General features: G+C 38.7%; 3 protein-coding genes across 3 annotated transcripts; 1 reads left to right on the forward strand and 2 right to left on the reverse strand.

Annotated features, from left to right (window-relative positions):
* Window positions 1–945, reverse strand: LOC103681189 (olfactory receptor 52D1-like). The gene has a single exon (XM_008710721.2). The coding sequence runs from the start codon at window positions 943–945 to the stop codon at window positions 1–3; it is 945 nt and encodes a 314-aa protein (XP_008708943.2).
* Window positions 946–12,816: 11,871 nt separating this feature from the next.
* On the forward strand, window positions 12,817–13,942 carry LOC103681191 (olfactory receptor 52A1-like). Its single transcript, XM_008710722.1, has one exon. It carries the CDS (start codon window positions 12,817–12,819, stop codon window positions 13,765–13,767), a length of 951 nt encoding a protein of 316 aa, XP_008708944.1. The 3' UTR covers window positions 13,768–13,942.
* A 3,766-nt stretch (window positions 13,943–17,708) lies between these two features.
* LOC103681227 (olfactory receptor 52D1-like) lies at window positions 17,709–18,647 on the reverse strand. The gene has a single exon (XM_008710760.2). It carries the CDS (start codon window positions 18,645–18,647, stop codon window positions 17,709–17,711), a length of 939 nt encoding a protein of 312 aa, XP_008708982.2.
* Between the last annotated feature and the right edge of the window lie 282 nt (window positions 18,648–18,929).

An 18,929-nucleotide genomic window follows, 5' to 3' on the forward strand; every position in this document is an offset into this window, starting at 1 on the left:
TCAAGCAACTTTGATCATTAATGTCCTAAGAACGTGCTCCCGTATTTTCTTGGTCCTTACTCCATACACAATGGGGTTGAGGAAAGGGGGCACCAAAAGGTACATATTTGCAATAAAAATATGGATATGTGCAGGCACACTCTTCCCAAAACGGTGAGTGAAAATGGAAAAACCAGCTGTGGAATAGAACACAAGGATGACACAGACATGTGATCCACACGTGCCCAAAGCCTTAAAGCCAGCTTCTCGGGATGGCAGGCGGAACACGGAGCGGAGGATGAAGGCATAGGATACAGCAGTGAGAATGGCATCGCATGCGCCAATGAGAGAAGCCACACTGAGGCTGTAATGTGTGGTGGCTCCTGTGTCCACACACGCCAGCTTCACCACGGCCATGAACTCACAGTAGGTGTGGGCGATGATTCGTGTTCTGCAGTAGGGCAGCTGTTTGAGCAGGATGGGATGTGGAGAAAAGAAGGCTACACCCCGAATCACCACAATAATACCCATTATGGTGATGCGAGCGTGGCTGAGAATGGTGGTATGGCGCAGTGGGTCACAAATGGCCACGTAACGGTCAATGGCCATGGCCAGGAAAAAGCCTGATTCCATGGTAGTAAAGCTATGGATGAAGAACATTTGGGTCAGGCAGGCATCAAAGGCAATGTCGTGGGCTCCGAGCCAGAAGAGACAGAGCATGCGGGGCAGCATGGACGTGGAGAGGACCAGGTCGGTGATGGAGAGCATGCAGAGGAAGAGGAACATAGGCTCGTGGAGACTTCGCTCTGCCCTCACCACCGCCAGGATGGTCACATTCCCCACCACGGCCACCACGTACATGGAGCAGAAGGGAATCCCAATCCAGACATGCAGGTGCTCTAGTCCTGGGATGCCCATCAGCAAGAAGGTGACAGGAGAGGGACGAGAAGTGTTGAGAGGAGGCATGGTGCTTTTCCCTTTGCTTTTTGGGCAGCACAAGCGGATGCTGACTGAAAACATATTCAGGTCAAGCAGACCCTTAATGATCTATCTATTGTTCAGCAAGCAGTTACTGGCTGACAAACCATGCTTCAGGCACTGGTAGTAAAGAAACACACAGAACAGATCCTCTCGTGGAGGTTACACTCCACGAGGAAAACATCAGACTATGATAAATAATGAGTGGTATGTGTGGGTGATGAGAGTACCATATTGAAGCTGATATCTGAATGATTGAGCTCAAGCCATCAGAGCCTGAGATACTATTATACATTCTGGGAATGAAAACAGGAAGAAAAACTGCTGTGAAACAGGAACAAACAGAAGCAGACAAAAATGCCCGTGTTTGGGGAACTTGTAAGTCGAAGGAGAAAGTAGTAGGAGGTGAGGCACAATTTCTCTATGCGAATAGCCATGTCATGTCTTCCCTTTACCTCTGCCCATTAAAAAAAATAATAATAACTGCAGAAACAACTGTCTGGAGAATATTCTAAAATTCTCTGCTTCATTTTCTTCTTTCAGAACTTTCTGCAAAAGTTCTAATTTTGCCTCAATTGTATGTTGTGGATAACCTGACTTGGAATATTTTCATCTATCGTTCACTGTAGTTCTTATCATTTATTGCAGAGTATTGTGTTTATTTTGCCTTTCTCCTCCTTCCTATTAGTACCTGTCTGAAAATTACATCTCTCACACATTCATTATTTTACAAGTGTTAAATCCAGTGTCAATTATGGTAAGTGCAGTCAATATTTCAGCTGTGTATTTATGACTATTGATAAATTAGAGTCCAAGAAAGAGTATTCTTCAGATTCTCCAAGGTGAATAATGCAGTATATTACTCCTCAGAATGCAGAAGTACCTTCCAAAGCCATTTTGGATTTTAACTTCTATGGGTTGCTTCCATAACAGTGATAATCAGAAACTGTATTGGATGATGCAAGAGACTTTGAAATGTTACTCTTAAATTTCTCAGCTAGTATTTCTCTCCAGTGAGTATAAATGAGCAAGCAGAAACCTTGTGAAACTTTCAGAGGTTATTGAAGGGATTCTTGTTTTAGGCAGAAGATTGTACAGCCCTCACTCTATGTGATGTAGGGGTTAGAAATAAATGATCTCTTATCTCCTGATTTAAGAGGAAGAAAGTTATAATCCAGGCAATCAAACTTTCAGAGTTAGTTAAAATTTGGACAACTAAAAACTGGTAGAATTGCATGTGGGAAGAGTGCAACATCACTTGGAATATTTCTAAATGGTAACATGATATGTACATCATTGGGATTGCTTCTTAAATGAGAATAATGTATCCCACGCCTTTCAGATCTCATTTGCCACACTCCATATGGGACTAACATGAAGCATAGTATATTATGATGTCACGTTTTCCTATTGTTTTTTTCTATCATGTACCCTTTAAATAGAGACATTGTACGTTCTCCTGAAAAAATACATCAATAAGGATCATACACACACACACACACACACAGACGAACAACATATTTCTTAACCTTAATGTCATTCACTACCTTCCCATACTTAGTGTTGCAGACTTACATTCATTCACTGTAGAGATGGACCCTTCTCGTGCTACCTCATTCATTCATCTAGTAAATTGCATTCTGATACATGCAGACCCATGGTCCTTTATACTTCTCACAGTTCCAGGGGAGAAATGAGCCTCCATGGCAAAGAAGCCATGGAGATATCCCCAGGTAAAGGGATGAGTGTGGAGGCAGGGGTTGAGAGGGTTAAAGAAGAGAATGACTCTTAGAGAGCTACAAATTATTTGTCTCTGTAGAAACCCTCCTTTACAGTTTTCTGTTCTCCCCCATCTCCCACTGAGGCACGGACACTGAGCAGTACGGCCATCACCTCTTGAAGAGGAATCTGGTTTTCCTATGTAAATACGATATGCACTCATAAAAAACATGCATGGTTTTCATATGCTTGCCAGAACCACGAAAACACATTTAAACTCTCCGAATATCACTCACTGAAGGACTGTTTTCTAGGCTTCTACATTTACTAACCCTGGGCTTTCCTCTAGTGAAAAACTCTCGAACAGTGCAGATATGGATTTTTGAATGATTTATGTGATAACCAGACTGTAAAGAAATAATTTATAAGGCAGTGGATTATCATGAGTGGACATGAGTTCTACAGAAATGATAGCAATAGGCTAAATTAAGTTTTGTAATTCAGGGTAAGTTTCATTTCTTGTGGAATCTAAACACCATGTGACATCTGGTCTTGGAAATATATACATATATATGAGATAGATAAATAAATAGAGATGAGTATATATAGATATGTATATATCCAAAGGAAAAAGCACAAAGTTCCATTAAGAAGGGCAATCATGTCATAATGAATTTAAATCTTACGTAGTCTGGGCTTAGAGAGTACAAAATAGGTAAGATTCTATGGATACAAAATATATACATATATACATTGTATAACCTACAGGGAATTTTATAACCCAGTGTTTAGACCACTGGCTTTGACTTATTAGGTGTTTTATAATACATGTAGGATGCATAAATACAATATAGAACACTGGAACAGAAGAAAGCTGCACAGAAGGGTACACACACTGGTTTCAAAAAATACTTTTTTTTCCCCCAGAAGCACACATGATATGATCACTATGATAACATCTTCTCGAAAATACCAACCTGTACATGAGTCCAGATATCACAAGGTAGCCTTATTTTTGATACCCATGTTGTATTTCTTCAAGTAAGTCATGCAATATAAAAATAATTTCAAAAGGAGAGATATCCTCACTTCTATGATATCCTTAAAAAAGATCTCTGCCTCCTAAAATCTGGCTCTTTCATCATGTCATCCATTAAGAATAAAAAATGTTTATTTCCTCTGCTTAAAGATGTATTTCTCCTCCATTGAATCTATGGTTCAGAAAATAAAAGGGTGGTATTTGGAAGAGTCCTCATGTTCTAAAATTTTTACTGAGATCACTCGGGCTAGCTCCTTTTCTCCACCCTTCTCTACTTTGGTAACAACACTAATTAGCTCCAACAGGAAACTGATTCAGAGCCAGCAAGCAACCCAAAGATGTAGCTTCTATATGTAGTAGCTTCAACATGATATTCTCAGTGGAGAGGCAAGAATAGCACTTGACACAAACAGGTCCCTACAGAATCATTGCCAGAAGGGAGAACGGTTTGTATACTCGCTAGTGACTGAGAGTCGACGTTATCAGTCCTAGTAATTTGCCTGTGCATATCCTCAGGTTTTAGCTACAGATGTAGCCATCCTTCAGTAACATGATACCATTTAATTTGTCAGCCACTTAGCAGGACCTGAAATCCTGAAGGAGACTGAAAAGGCCAATAACATATTCTTTATTCCTTTGACTAACCCAATTTAATTCCAATCAGAATCAAGTGACAGTGGTTTCATTTCCTTTGGATGTATAACCAAAGGTGGATTGCTGGATCATATTGTAGTTTGGTTTTGTGTTTTTCATTTTTGAGGACGTCATACCGTTTTCCGTCATGTCTGCACTAGCTCACACTCCCACCAACAGCATATAAAGTTTCTCTGTTCTCCACAGGCTCTCCAACACTTATCTCTTGTCTTTTTGATACCAGTCATCCTAAGGGTGTGAGGTGATATCTCACTGTGTTTTGTTTTAAGATTTTATTTATTTTTTGAGAGAGAGAGAAAGAGAGAAAGAGCACAAGTGGGATGGGGAGGGGCAGGACTCGATCCCAGGGCCCTGAAATCATTATCCGAGCCTAAGGCAGAGTCTTAATGGATTGAGCCACCCAGGCGCCCCCTTGCTGTGGTTTAGGTTTACATTTTCCTGAGGATGAGTGAAATTGAGCACGTTTTCATATGCATGTTGGACATCTGCATGCCTCCTTTTGAGAAATGTCTCTTCAAGTCCTTCGCCCATCTTGTGATGGGTTTTTTGTTGTTATTGAGTAGTATGGATTCCTCAAATATTTTGGTTATTAACCCCTAATGAACTATCTGGCTTGCAAAAACTTTCTCCTATTCCGTGGATTGCTTTTTCACTCTACTGTTTTGTTTTGTTTTGTTTCTGGTTTTGTTTTTTTGCCGTGCAGAAGCTTTTTAGTTTGATGCACTTCCACATTCTACTTTTTTTTTTGTTTTTGTTGCCTCTGCTATGATGTCACATCTAAAAAATCATGGCTGAGGCCAATGGCAAGAAGATTTTACCCTAGGTTTTCTTCAAGGACTTTTATGTTTTCAGGTCTTGCCTTTGAGTCTTTAATCCATTTTGAGTTCATTTTTGTGAATGGTGTGAGATAAGAATTTAATTTCATTTTTCTGTATGTGGCTCCCCAGCTTTCCCAACACCACTTATTGGAGAGACTATTGTTTTCCAGTGTTTTGCACCCTTGTAGAAGACTAGTTGATTATAGATGAATGGATTTATTTCTGGGTTGTGCATTCTGGTTCCATGGATCTATTTTTCTGCTTCCATTCCAGTACCATACTGTTTTGATTGCTATAGCTTTGTAATATATTTTAAAACCAGAAAGTGTGATGCCTTCAGCTTTGTTCTTCTTGATCAAGATGACTTCCACTATTAGAGAATTTTTGTGGTTCCATGTGAGTTTTAGTGTTTTGTTTTGTTTTTCCATTTCTGTAATAATGCCTTTGAGATTTTGTAAGGATCATATTGAATCTGTAGATCATTTGGGATAGTATAGAAATTTTAACGATATTAATTCTTCCACTCGGTGAATATGACTTCCTTCCAATTATCTGTGTTATCTTTAACTTCCTTCATCAATGTCGTATAATTTTCAGTGTACAAGACTTTTTTCTCTTTGGTCAAGTTTATTCCTATGTATTTTATTCTCTCCGTTGCTTTTTTGAATGAGATTGTTTTCTTAGGTTCTTTTTCAGATAGATCATTATTTGTATACAAAAACACAACCACCTTGTGAATATCGATTTTGTGTTGTGCAACTATACTGAATTTATTTATTAGTTCTAACAGTTATCATTAATAAATTAGAAAACTTAAAGCTATTCACTAGTAACGGGAGTAGTGATGGATTCCGGGGTTTATTCTTGTCGTGTTCATCTTCATTTGGCTCTCTATTAGAGGTGCTAAACTCATTGTACTAGGAAGCTCCAACCCACATTGCCCCATATCATTGTTGCTAATTTCTCTCAATGCCTAATTTTTTTTTAGTGAGGACTCATTTCACATCCTCTAAAAACAGAGATAAATGATTAATATTACATTACATACTGAAGTTGAAGTATTTGTGTGTGTGTATGTATATACACACACACATATATACATATATACATATGCATACATATGCATAAATATGTAGTCATATATTATATATACACACACATATATATTTATGTATATGCATACGCACCTGTATATATGCACTCAGTATTTAATTCAATATACATGCTTCCTAATCTGAAAACAAAGGTTTTGTAACCAATTTTGGAATAAGTCATTTTCCAGCTATATAAGGAGGTGTATTTATAGGAGTGTCAAGTGTCTGGCCCACAATTAAGAACCCATTATCCCAGGTAGGATGCTTCATTAAAAGATCTTGTCCAAACTATAGGCTTAACAACAGAGATTAAGTCTTATAAGAACATGAAACACCTACTTGTGCCCACAGAGCATGGTTGAGCATGGTGGCTCCTTTCTCATGACAGCTCCCTGCACCAGGTAAAGGAGATCTCTGTTTAAAGTAACACCAGTGCAGGCACGGATAATAATTACGGACAGGGGCGCCTGGGTGACACAACGGTTAAGCGTCTGCCTTCGGCTCAGGGCGTGATCCCGGCGTTCTGGGATCGAGCCCCACATCAGGCTCCTCCGCTATGAGCCTGCTTCTTCCTCTCCCACTCCCCCTGCTTGTGTTCCCTCTCTCGCTGGCTGTCTCTATCTCTGTCGAATAAATAAATAGAATCTTTAAAAAAAATAATTACGGACAATGTATACTTTCATCTGGCGACTCAGAATTTTGGAGAGCATTGCATGGACTATATGGGAGAGATAAGCAGTAAGAAGGCTAAATACCCACAGAGACATGAGGAAGTAAAGAGAGGATTCTACTGTATCCTATCAATCCAATTTGCTGATCTAAACAAAAGTTACATTATTTCTTGCTCAATGATGTCAAACACTTTAATGTCTTAACTCTCAATTCCTTCTTAAAATATTTCCTCTTCAAATCCATACATATATTTAAATATTTTACAGTTCGAACCATGGTGTGGATTACTGTGGGAGGTCCGTTTAGACAAGCAGGTTTGCGTATAGATGTGTATATGTATATATTCACACATGAATGTATATGTGCGTACATATATTCACATATGTATATGTGTGCATATACGCACACAAACTTGCCTCTTTATCTCTCACAATATTCCATATCATGTTCTGAACCATAATAATATTTAAATGTGTACAGATACCCACAGTCTTTGTTTCAAGACTCTTCCTTCGCCAAATCCATCTCTTGGCTTGAAACTCTTCCTAAATTTTTCACTCGGTCAGTTTCAGTTCACAATATAATACTCAAATGAAATCTAAGAACAAGAAAAGTAATCTGTGGTAATAAAAAACAAGAAATAGTTACTTAGAGTGGAAAGAGACTTGGGCAATGACTGGAATTAGCATGAAGGAACTCTCTGAGGTACTGAAAAGTCTCTGTACCTTTTTTTTCCCTCCTTTTTAAAATTTAAATTCAATTAGCCAACATATAGTACATCATTAGTTTTTGGTGTAGTGTTCAACGATTCATTAGTTACGTGTAACACCCAGTGCTCTGTATCTTACATTGGGTGATGGTTACGCAGTAGCATACATACGTTCAATTTCAGCGCAATGGATAATTAGACTCATTATCTTTGTGACGGGCATTTGGGTTGTCAGAGCTAGTTTGTAAATTATTATACAAGTCTTATTGTGGGCTTATCTGTTTGTTTCCTTTTAGTACGTACCAAGTAGTAGAACTGCTGGATTATAGGGAGAAATGTGTATTTCTTTGCAGGAAAAATTCAAGTAGAAAGAAAGAGTAAACCATATTAATATAGGACCTGCACAGAAAAAGAAATGGACAGAAACTATTATTTCAAGAACCAAGCTATGAAATATAAGGAGAAAAATCTCTAAAATATTTCTGGGCTAAAAATGATTGTATTCTTTTGATGAGAATTTCACATTAATATATGCATATTTAAGAATACTCCAAAAAGAACAGACAACCGATGGAGATCTTTTGAGAAAACTGAGTTTAAAAAGCATAAAAAGAGAGAGAGAAAAGAAGAAAAAGAGAAAGAAAAAAAAAGCAAGAATTGAAAGGCCAGAGATATGACAAAAAACAAAATGGGAAATAATCAAAATGTAGAGAAAAGAAGGTGAGATGAGGAGGTGAGCATAAAGGGGAGCTGTTAGCCCTTAGCATAAATTCCTGAGGAAAGTGGGAAGAAGAAAGAACATGAAAAATCCATGAAAGATCACAATGGATAGCACACAAAAGCAGTTTCTTCTCCTCTTCACAGACCAAAATGATTTTGTATGTGTACTGAAGTTGGACTAATAATTCTGAGATTGGACAAGCAGTGACAACTTAATACCAAAAAGAAATAAGTACATAAGCAAATAAAGAAACTGGCAATGGTATCACATGAAGATACAGAGTGCCAGACAGTTGAGCCTCACTCAGAAGAAAAATATCTAGGTGGAAATCCCTGCATTTTGGTCACTATTATCTAAAAGCCAGGCTTGGTAGAGAAAGGCAGTTTGCCACCATCATATTGCCATCAGTTAACTAATGATTTCTATGTCGAACGACTGAACTAAAACTCTGGGTCAGAAAGCAGCCGACATTTGAAATATCTTCCACATTCTGGAGGGATAATCCATTACTCACAATGACCTATAAAACTTGTCATCTGGGGGTTTTGAATACATCACCGTGACACGGTAAACATGTTGTTACTGAAGTTACTGCCATCACCTTTCGAAAAAATAGAGGACAGAGTGATGAATTATTAAATATCTCAATGACCATGGGGAGCTTGAAGAATGTGGTTCTTGAAAAAACAATGCTTAAAGTTCATTTGAAGCTGAACATTACTATAAAATTCTAGGCAACAAGAGTAACATTCTAACCCAAGATCGAGGAGTTCCCAATTCTCATTCCAGGCAGACCCCTTCCTTCTAGAATTCAGAGAACTTTCTGACCTGATGCTGCAAGGCCAGGCCAACTGACTCTTGGGAAGGAAGCCTGGGGGTCAGAAGGATAATGACACTCTGGGGAATCAGAAAGGTAATGATGCTCTGGGACCATGATGCCCAGGCACTCAGGAAGGGCTAGCAACCTTTCCTTGAATATCTACCTCTGCTGGAAATCTCAGTGGAAACAAAGATGCAACTAGCCTATTCACATCCCAAATCAGCCCTCAGTTCTATCCAGGTAAGGTTTTGCCCCTACAGTTTGGGAACTGGAAGTGAATAAGAGGCTGTAATGGGTGTTTATTTTAGGAGAGAATGGAGAGACCAATGTTTTCCAATCCTGCTTTGGTCATTAATTTTTCCATCCATTGCCATGTTATTTCCATTCTCTGTGTTTAGAATTTTTCATCAACAAAAGGAGAATGGAGGGGGTGTTAGATCAACGTAAATCTAATATAATTTAGATTGAAAGAATTTTGCAGGTCCCATAATAATTAGGTCCCATCTTCTATTTATGGCCCTCTAAGAATTTATGATATATGCAAAGGGGTTTTCATGATTCTGGATTCTAGTCACCTGGATGCCTATTAATTCTAATGTTCTCAGGTTCACAGAAAATAAAGAAGATGAGACAACTCACCACCTATGTTTGTGGAAATGTGGGGTGTTTGAGTGATATGGAAAGGAGGAAAAATATAGGAAAATTGTAGGCCAGGAAAAGTTTCAGTATCTCATCCGTTTATACACCATCTTAGTTCTTTTTGTGATGGAGCAAAGGATACCTCGACCTCCTTTCTGACCTCTTGCTTCTGCTGGAGATCACCTATTAAAACCTTCTTTCTCTTCTACACAGTAACTAAGAATGAACCAATCCCTTCTGTGATAACATATAGGTCATTTTGAAAGCTAAGTCATCAAATTCATGGCCTTGTTGTTTCTCATAATAATTGTATTTAATGTAATTCAGAAGCACTGGGCTCATCTCATTTTATTCCTACTAACTCACAAAGTCTGTAAAGGAGTAATTGCTATAAAGATTTTGTAAAAATCATGTGGCATTTTTTTCAACTACATGGAAGTCTACAAACTAGTTAGGACATCACCTTCTTATTTGGGCTGTGGTCAATCTTATGTATAGGAAGATGGAAGGAAGCTCTTTAGTTCTAGAATTTTCATCTTCTTGTGGCAATTTTTTTATTTCTATCATCAGCGAGTTCTCACTACTGTGTGATTTTCTTGTCTCCTTGATATTGTGCAGCCTGTTTCTGTCTTGATAAAATATTCAGTCTTTTCAAAAACTGCTACAGATAATATGTGAGCTGTGCCAACCACTGACGTGTTCTATATATGACCTCATTTAGTATGGGGTAAGTAAGGTTTGTTGTTAATTTACAGGTGGGTAAACTGTGCGTGGTGTGTAAGGTAATTTGGCAGGATTCCACAAAAGGTTAAAATGTGTGTGTGGTGGGGGGCTCATCTATCAGAAAATCAAAACCTTGATTTTAACGACTTGTTGATTTCTAGATAAATACTCTGAAAAAGGCATCATCATCAAGTTAATACAGCTAAGTATAATATTTATTTTTGCCTTTACAATATCAGCCAGTTATTGAATGATTATTTAGGAGATACTGATTTATTCAGATTTTGAGATTTCTTTCTTTCTTAGCTTCTATTGTCTGGAAACTCACATTCGTAGCTATTAGCAACATCTTCCACATACTCCATTATTTCTTCCACCACATACATCCAAATACAGTGTACAGACATCAAAGGAAGTTATTTTACACAATATTGCTTTAATCCAAATCTTATGACTATTTTGACTACAGCCCGCTCATTAGTATTATTGTAGGAGGACAAGCGAAGAGAACTCAGTCTCCCTCCATCAATTATTTTTCATTCATGTGATAATTATTGTACCAAAAATTATTTTGATACCTCCACACGTGTACTTCAAGTGACCGTGAAACAGTTATTTATATGACTGCTTTCAAGAGATTTCCCCAGAAAGAAACAGAGAGTTCCATTGCTGTGCATAAAAGGCACCATTTTCCAAGTTGTATGAATGTCATCAGATCAGAGAAAAAACCCTTTGTGGGAGTTATTTCAATTAGTGTGTTGACATGGAAAGCCTGGAATAAATTGTAAACTGGTTTAACTATTAGAGAATGATTAATGCAACAGAAACTATTGGGAAATAAAAATGAATTTCTTGAAAGTGAGATTTGGATCCCCTTAAAGAGAAGTCAGATCAATTCTGTAAAAAGTAACAAACTAGGGAGCTGTAAGATTAGCTCATTATATTCAAAGGTGCTTCAGGATTCAAACCACAGCTAATTATCATTGTAGAGTGTAAACAATCTTAATACAGAGTCAGAGTATAGTGTAAAGTTATTAATAAGAAAGTAGGTTGGGGCGCCTCGGTGGCTCAATCGTTAAGCGTCTGCCTTCAGCTCAGGGCGTGATCCCAGAGTCCTGGGATCGAGCCCTGCATCGGGCTCCCTGCTCCACTGGGAGCCTGCTTCTTCCTCTCTCACTCCCCCTGCTGTGTTCCCTCTCTCGCTGGCTGTCTCTCTCTGTCAAATAAATAAATAAATAAAAATCTGAAAAGAAAGAAAGAAAGAAAGAAAGAAAGAAAGAAAGAAAGAAAGAAAGAAAGAAAGAAAGAAAGAAAGAAAGTAGGGCTCTCATTGTGGAAACCAGAGGATATGCAACTTTACTGAGCGATCCACTGACATTTAACTTGTAAAGAGAAAGCATCGTACTCATCCAGCAGTGTGGTATCTCTAAATTGACTAAGTTCTGCTTCTGACTACATCCTATCCTATTTTTAGTTGTTACTCATCTCAAAATGTTTCTGTATTCTTTTTTAAATTTCCCAAGCCCTCTGTAAAAAACATCATACTCCACCCTTCCTGTTCCGCTCAAGAAATCTAATTTGAATTTAAGTGGATTTAATTCATTCACTGCTTGTGAAAACAGACCCCCTTCTTCAAGTCTCCTTGAAGGGCCACACTTAATGTCCTTTCAGTGATTGTTCAATGTCTCTATGATGAACACCGAGTGAATGTACAGCTAAACTCTCTCCTACCAATCCTCATTTGAGAACCAATGTCACAGATTCGGGGATATATAAGCTGCTCCCTGGGACCAGGACTAATATTGGTTGAGGGTAAAGGCTCTCATAAGCTATGTACTTACCCACATGGGGCAACAGAAATGGGGTTCTTCTAGGTCCACAAGATGTCCAGAGGGAATCTGCATTTGCAGCAAAATTGAACTGACGTCTACAAGTAAATCAAGAAGGAAAGCCTACTGAAGGTGTTTCAAACAGCCCAGCCTAAAGATCATGGGAAATGCAAAAGATCAGTGTTCTCAGACTCTTGGTTTTCATTTCCACAAAAAAATGAGTGAAACATTTTTGTAGGATTGTTTGCTACTGCATGTAGCCTTAAACCTCTGAATAATCTGGCCAAACTCTCCTCCAAAGTACTGAGCTTATTTCTCCAAGGCTCTGTATGTCTGAATGATAGTGGGGTCTGTGTACTTTTCACTTCCCACGCCCATTCTCTTTCTGCAGGAATGAGAATTAGCGGTGATCACTAACTTCCATGGCGTGCATTAACATGTCCTATCTGGACCCCACGACAGTGACGCTAATTGGGATCCCTGGACTAGAACACGTGCAGTTTTGGACTGGGTTTCCTTTCTTTGTAGTGTGCCTGGTGGCTCTTCTGGGAAACATCAGTTTACTGATCATCATCCCCACAGAACGCAGCCTGCATCAGCCCATGTACATCTTCCTGGCTGTGCTGGCAGCCATTGATGTAGGACTCTGTGGAGCCATTGCTCCCAAGATGTTGGCCATCTTCTGGTTTGGGTCCCGCTCCATGGCCTTTGGTGCTTGCTTAGCCCAGCTTTTCTTTATCCATGCCTTGCAAGGCATGGAATCTGGCATCCTGCTGGCGATGGCCTTTGACCGCTATGTTGCCATCTGTGATCCACTGAGGCACACATCCATCCTCACACCGTTCATCCTGGTCACTATGGTGCTGGTTGTGGCAATTCGGGCAATGGTGCTTGTTGGGATTTTACCAGTTTTAATCAAAAGACTACACATTTTCCATTCCATTGTAATTGCCCACTCTTACTGTGAGCACATGGCTGTGGTCAAGCTAGCTGCAGAAGACGTCCAAGTCAATACAACATGTGGTCTTTTTGTGGGTTTTGCCATACTGGGATTTGACATGGTTTTTATCCTCATTTCCTATATGCTTATTTTCCAGGCTGTTTTTCGTCTACACCAAAAGGAGGCACGGCTCAAAGCATTTAATACGTGCACAGCTCACATTTTTGTTTTCCTTGAGTTTTATATTCTTGCCTTCTTCTCCTTCTTCAGCCACCGTTTTGGACATGTTGCTCCCCCTACCCACATTCTTCTGTCTACCATCTACCTCCTTGTGCCACCTGCCCTCAACCCTATTGTCTATGGTGTAAAAAACAAGGTAATCCGTAAGCGTGTGGCAAGGATTTTTTTTCTGAATCGTCATTCCCAGCAGTAAACTATTAAATGGTTATGTTCATGGAAGGAATACTTTTATTTCCTAGGGATGGAAACAGGTTGGATTCTGTGTGTTCATTATCAGGGGCTTTACTCCAATATGCCCAAACTTAAAGGTAATTATTAAAAGGCATTTATTTCACAAACTAAAGCGAGGATGAAATAAAATCTATTCAGTTAAGACTATTATTACCTTTATTCATTCATTTTAATTATAATTTTATCTTTCTCAATGTCCTTCCTTTTTATTTGCCTAATTTGCAATTCTTTTACTTTTTGATAAGAAAGCTTACTGATTTTCAAACTTTCATCCTTCGGAATACTTGCATTTTAAGCTTGGGATTTCTCTTCAACCACTGCTTTTGTTGCATCCCAGTCATTGACGTTTTGTCTTAACACATAGTCAATTCCAATAAAAGTAAGAGACTGTCATTCATAATTTCCTAGGTTGAACTTTAAGCACACCGAGTCAGGGTCTCTCATTTCGAGGGGTTTTGTATGTCTGCATCCCCAATGGGGATATGAAAGATCAAATGTCATATGGTAGGAGAGAATATTGGTCAGGCTAGTGGAACAGTCACAACGAAAACACTTTTGTCCAGTTGTACAGTGGTGACACTGACATAAACACTGTTGCCCCCAGAACATCACCACCTCAAACCGGCACCATCACTTTTTCCTCTGCCCTTGAAGTCTGCCTGTTCTATAAAAATTGCAATCCTCAGGGGGGAAATGCAGAAGTTCCTAGGTAATTCTCCATGAGCTGAACTCTAGTGGATTAAGAGCCAACCCACAGATCTGCTGTTGAGGCATCTATGAGTCACTGCAGCACTGAGTGCTCAGTTTCGTTTCCTACAGCTCTGTCTGGCATTGTGGTCTGACATGTAGCTTTAGCATTTGTCCTACCTTATGTCAGGGACCCTCACACATATCCTGTATTGATAAATGCCAAAGCCTATTGCCCTTTGGTACATGGCTTGCAGATATACCTTCCCAAGGCCAGCCAAGTGGAATGGCTTGGTTTAGCCAGTAACCATCATCCATACCAATGGCATTATCATTCACATTATCTCAGATATGTCTAGGACCATTTTATAGTCCATAAGTGGAGAAGGTAAGTCTTTTTCCCAGCATAAATTTATCCTCATTCCAACTTTCATAATCCTTTCTCTGTATTCGGGTCCTTAGATATGAGTAGTAACTCAGTCATGGTGAGGGAAACTGCCTGCATCATCTTTCCCAGTTAATCAGCTGAGTCAGTTGTTTGCTTGAATATCTAATGGTATTTTATACCATGGTGCACAGTACTCTTCTGTGCCAGTAAGGCACTCTTCCTGACTTATGACAATAAGGCTGTCATTNCTGCTACAACCAGATAGTTGCTTCAATCGCATAATCAAGTTATCTCTTTTCCTTGTATGGTGGCAATAAGACCTGGGACATGAAATGAATGCTTCACTCTTCTAGACATCTATCTTTTGTTCTCTCAGAGCACCTCATCCATTTTTATGTCACATTTTCAAAATGTGAAAATCTTTACTCAATTTATGTGTTAAATAATTTATTTTATGTAATTTCCCAAATGCCCCTTCTCCATTAGGAACACATTATATGAAGCAAAGAGCCCATATGCTTCATATCACCCTTGTTTGTTACTGTGTCCTCAGCACTTACTGGGTCATAATAGAATTCTAGTGTACATTCTTTGTGTAAATCTTCTTCAGTTAAGCAGGTGGCTGACCTATTATGTGATTGGTAGCAGAGGGTCCAGACTACCAGAATGTGTTGCCATTGATCTAGAAATAGTTGAAGACACTTCTTCAATATTAACTAGAATTCACACACACACACAAATCCAAAAAACAAAAAAAAAAAAAAAGCAAAAAAAAAAAAAAAACTTTACCTGTGAGAGTGGGATCATGAGCCAAAGTCATCACTTGTATCTTAAGTATATCTGTGTTCGTTCAGTATAAATCTGAATATGAAGGTGATTCTGAGAATATCAGTCTGGCTTTTCTAACTGGACTCTTTTCTTCTTTCTTGAATCTTTTTCTTTTCTGTGTTCACTGGCAAATTTTCATCATTTTTCATCAGAATTAATAAAAATATACCTCTAAACAGTGAAGTTATGTCCCGTTTCCCTGATTCCATTTTAAACACCGTTGCTGGATAATTTTTTATTATTTCTAGGCTCTAACTTTTCAAGATCCTGACAGATTAACTCCAATGGAGCCTAATCACATGTAGGAAAATTTTTTAAAGTGTAAAGATTATTTTCTGAAATTACTGTCAATGTCTCCATTTCACCATTCAGGAAAGTGAGGCAGAGAGCCACCATATCTTGATAAATTACAACACAGTCTGTAAGTGGTTGTTTGGGGATTCAAAACTGAGCAGTTGTCTCAAACATTACCTTTCATTGCCTTAGAATTGTATATATGCAAGTATATCCCATCTTATCCAAGACAACGTGTAATAGAGGATAATAAAAGAAATTTAGACTACCAGAAATATGAACACACAGGTAACACTTTATTTTGAAGGAAGAAAGTGTGAAATCATATGGCAGTCAGCAAAAAAGGGGTCATGTTATACCTGACACCTGACAACCCACTTGTCCAGAAAGATGAAATAAAAATTTCAATGTAAAAAGTGACATGATACTGAATAAATAGATATGGAGAGAGGTATTCTAGCTGCAGCAGACATTGCTAACATATACTAATATGGGCTAACGACAAAACTGTTTCAAATATTATTGGGAATACAACAGATCTTAAAGAAGCCTATAATCTTTATATCACATACCATAATGACTATCCTACACAGTATTCCATATAAATACGAGTCACTGAACTTCAAAAAAAGAATAAAAAGGGGGCATATCACCGTCAAAAATAGCTAGAAAGATAAATTATAAAAAAATACCAGAACAGAATATTCCCCTATTTAGAATACAGATTGGGAGTAGATGGGATTAGAATATGCAAGATCTTCAAAGAATGGGACAGGCAACTACAGATATTTTCAAAGAATCAACTGAGTCAACCTGAACCACAGTAAAGAAACAGATGAAAGACAAATGGTAGGACAATTTTTGATATCATCAGGTCTTCTGGAAGAGTGCTTGTGGGAAGAGATTTCATTTAAAAACTTTTAAAGAATTATAGCTAGACAGATTAAAATAAGAATAAATAAAAAAAATTCCAGGAAGAACTCTAGACAGTATATCATGACAATTTCTTCATCCATCCATTCAGAAGTTTTCCAAAACCATCCCAATTTCTAATTTCCAATTTTACAGATTTAAAATGTTTTCAGTCTTATCGTTCAGGAGATATAAACATTCCTGTTAATTAAAACCTACAAAGGAACAGCATCACAGGAAAAGTCAGAGATAATGAGTCAATAAAAACATCTCTGATAAAGCTGGTAAGACTGAACAACAGGATAGCCCTGTGGAGCAACCATAGCAGATAAGACCACATAGTAGTGGAGATATTGCATTATCAGGCAAATATATTAAGAATAAATAACCTAAATCTGCCATCTCTCAAGCAATTCTCCTAAGAACAAAATCTAGTCAATGCTAATTAATACTTTGAATATCAAAAATAGAAGATATAAGGAGTCAGGTTTTTTTTTTTAAGATTTTATTTATTTATTTGACAGAGAGAAAAAGAGAGAGAGAAAATGAGCAGTGGGGAGGGGCAAAGAGAGAGGGAGAAGCAGCCTCCCCACTGAGCAGGAAGCCCAACGCAGGGCTGATCCCAGGACCCTGAGACCATGACCTGAGCTGAAGGCAGACACTTAATGGATGGAGCCACCCAGGCACCCTGGGATTCAGGCTTTTAGAAAAAGAGTTAATGTCTTTTTCTTTATCTTTTTGTGGTCTCTATAAGTCAACGACTTAGTAAAAGATGAGTCGAAGAGATTGTTGTTTCATAATTTGTGAAAAGTAAAAGCTTGGAGGAATCGATCTCTGATCCTCTTGGTTCTTATGCCATAGATCATTGGGTTCACCATGGGTGGAACAAGGAGGTGGATGTTAGCCACGAAGATGTGAATATGAGGAGCCACATGTTGACCAAATCTGTGAGTAAGGAAAGTGAAAAAGGCAGGAGTGTAGGCCGCCAAGATCACACACACGTGGGATCCACAAGTGCCCAAGGTCTTGAGTCGAGCAGCTTTGGAGGGAAGATGGAAGACAGTGTAAAGGATGATAACATAGGAACATACGATCAATAGGAAATCTAAGCCTCCAGTGAGGAAGGCAGCAGTCAGGCTGTAGATTCTGCAGATCCTGGTCTCCGCACAAGCAAGCTTGATCAGAGCCATAAATTCACAGTAAGTGTGAGGGATGATATTAGTTCGGCAGTAAGGAAGCCACCGAAGCATGAAGGGTTGAGGACTGAAGAGCAAAACCCCACGAAAGACAATAGCCAGCCCCAAGTTCTTGATGACCCTAGGTGTCAGGATAGTAGAATGTCTCAGAGGATCGCAGATTGCCACATACCTGTCAAAGGTCATGGCCCAGATAAAGCCTGAGGCCATGCTGCAGAGTGAATGAATGAGAAACACTTGTACGAGGCAGGCTTCAAAATGGATCTCCCTGCCATGGAACCAAAAAATGCTGAGGATTTTAGGCACGGCAGTAGTGGAGATGATCAAGTCAGCCACAGAGAGCATACAGAGGAAGAGGAACATGGGCTCATGCAGGTTGGAATCTGTTCTGATAATAAATAGAATAGCAAAATTACCCACAAGAGCACTCAAGTAGACAAGGCAGAAGGGTACTGACAGCCAAGTGTGGATGGCTTCCATCCCTGGAATGCCAAGGAGAAGAAAAGTACTGGGATGGAAATTGGTATTATTTGACATGATGAAAACTCTTGTCTACATTCAGTTGTGGGATGGTGTAGACTCTTTCATATTCATGTGTCCATTCATTTACTGGTACTTTCATTTGTTAATTTATATAAAATATTTGGCAATGTTTTATACCCTAAGGAGACAATGATAAATAGGACCCAATCCCTACCTTTAGAATTTAACATTCTAATAGTGGAGAAACCGAGGCAAACCAAGGATTACTTTCCCTAGTGATTTCGGCAGTAAAAGTTATGTGAGTAAACAGGGAGATTTGTTCCACTTGTACGAGTC

This window comes from Ursus maritimus, unplaced genomic scaffold (genome assembly GCF_017311325.1).
Source record: "Ursus maritimus isolate PB19 unplaced genomic scaffold, ASM1731132v1 scaffold_16, whole genome shotgun sequence".
NCBI lineage: Eukaryota > Metazoa > Chordata > Mammalia > Carnivora > Ursidae > Ursus > Ursus maritimus.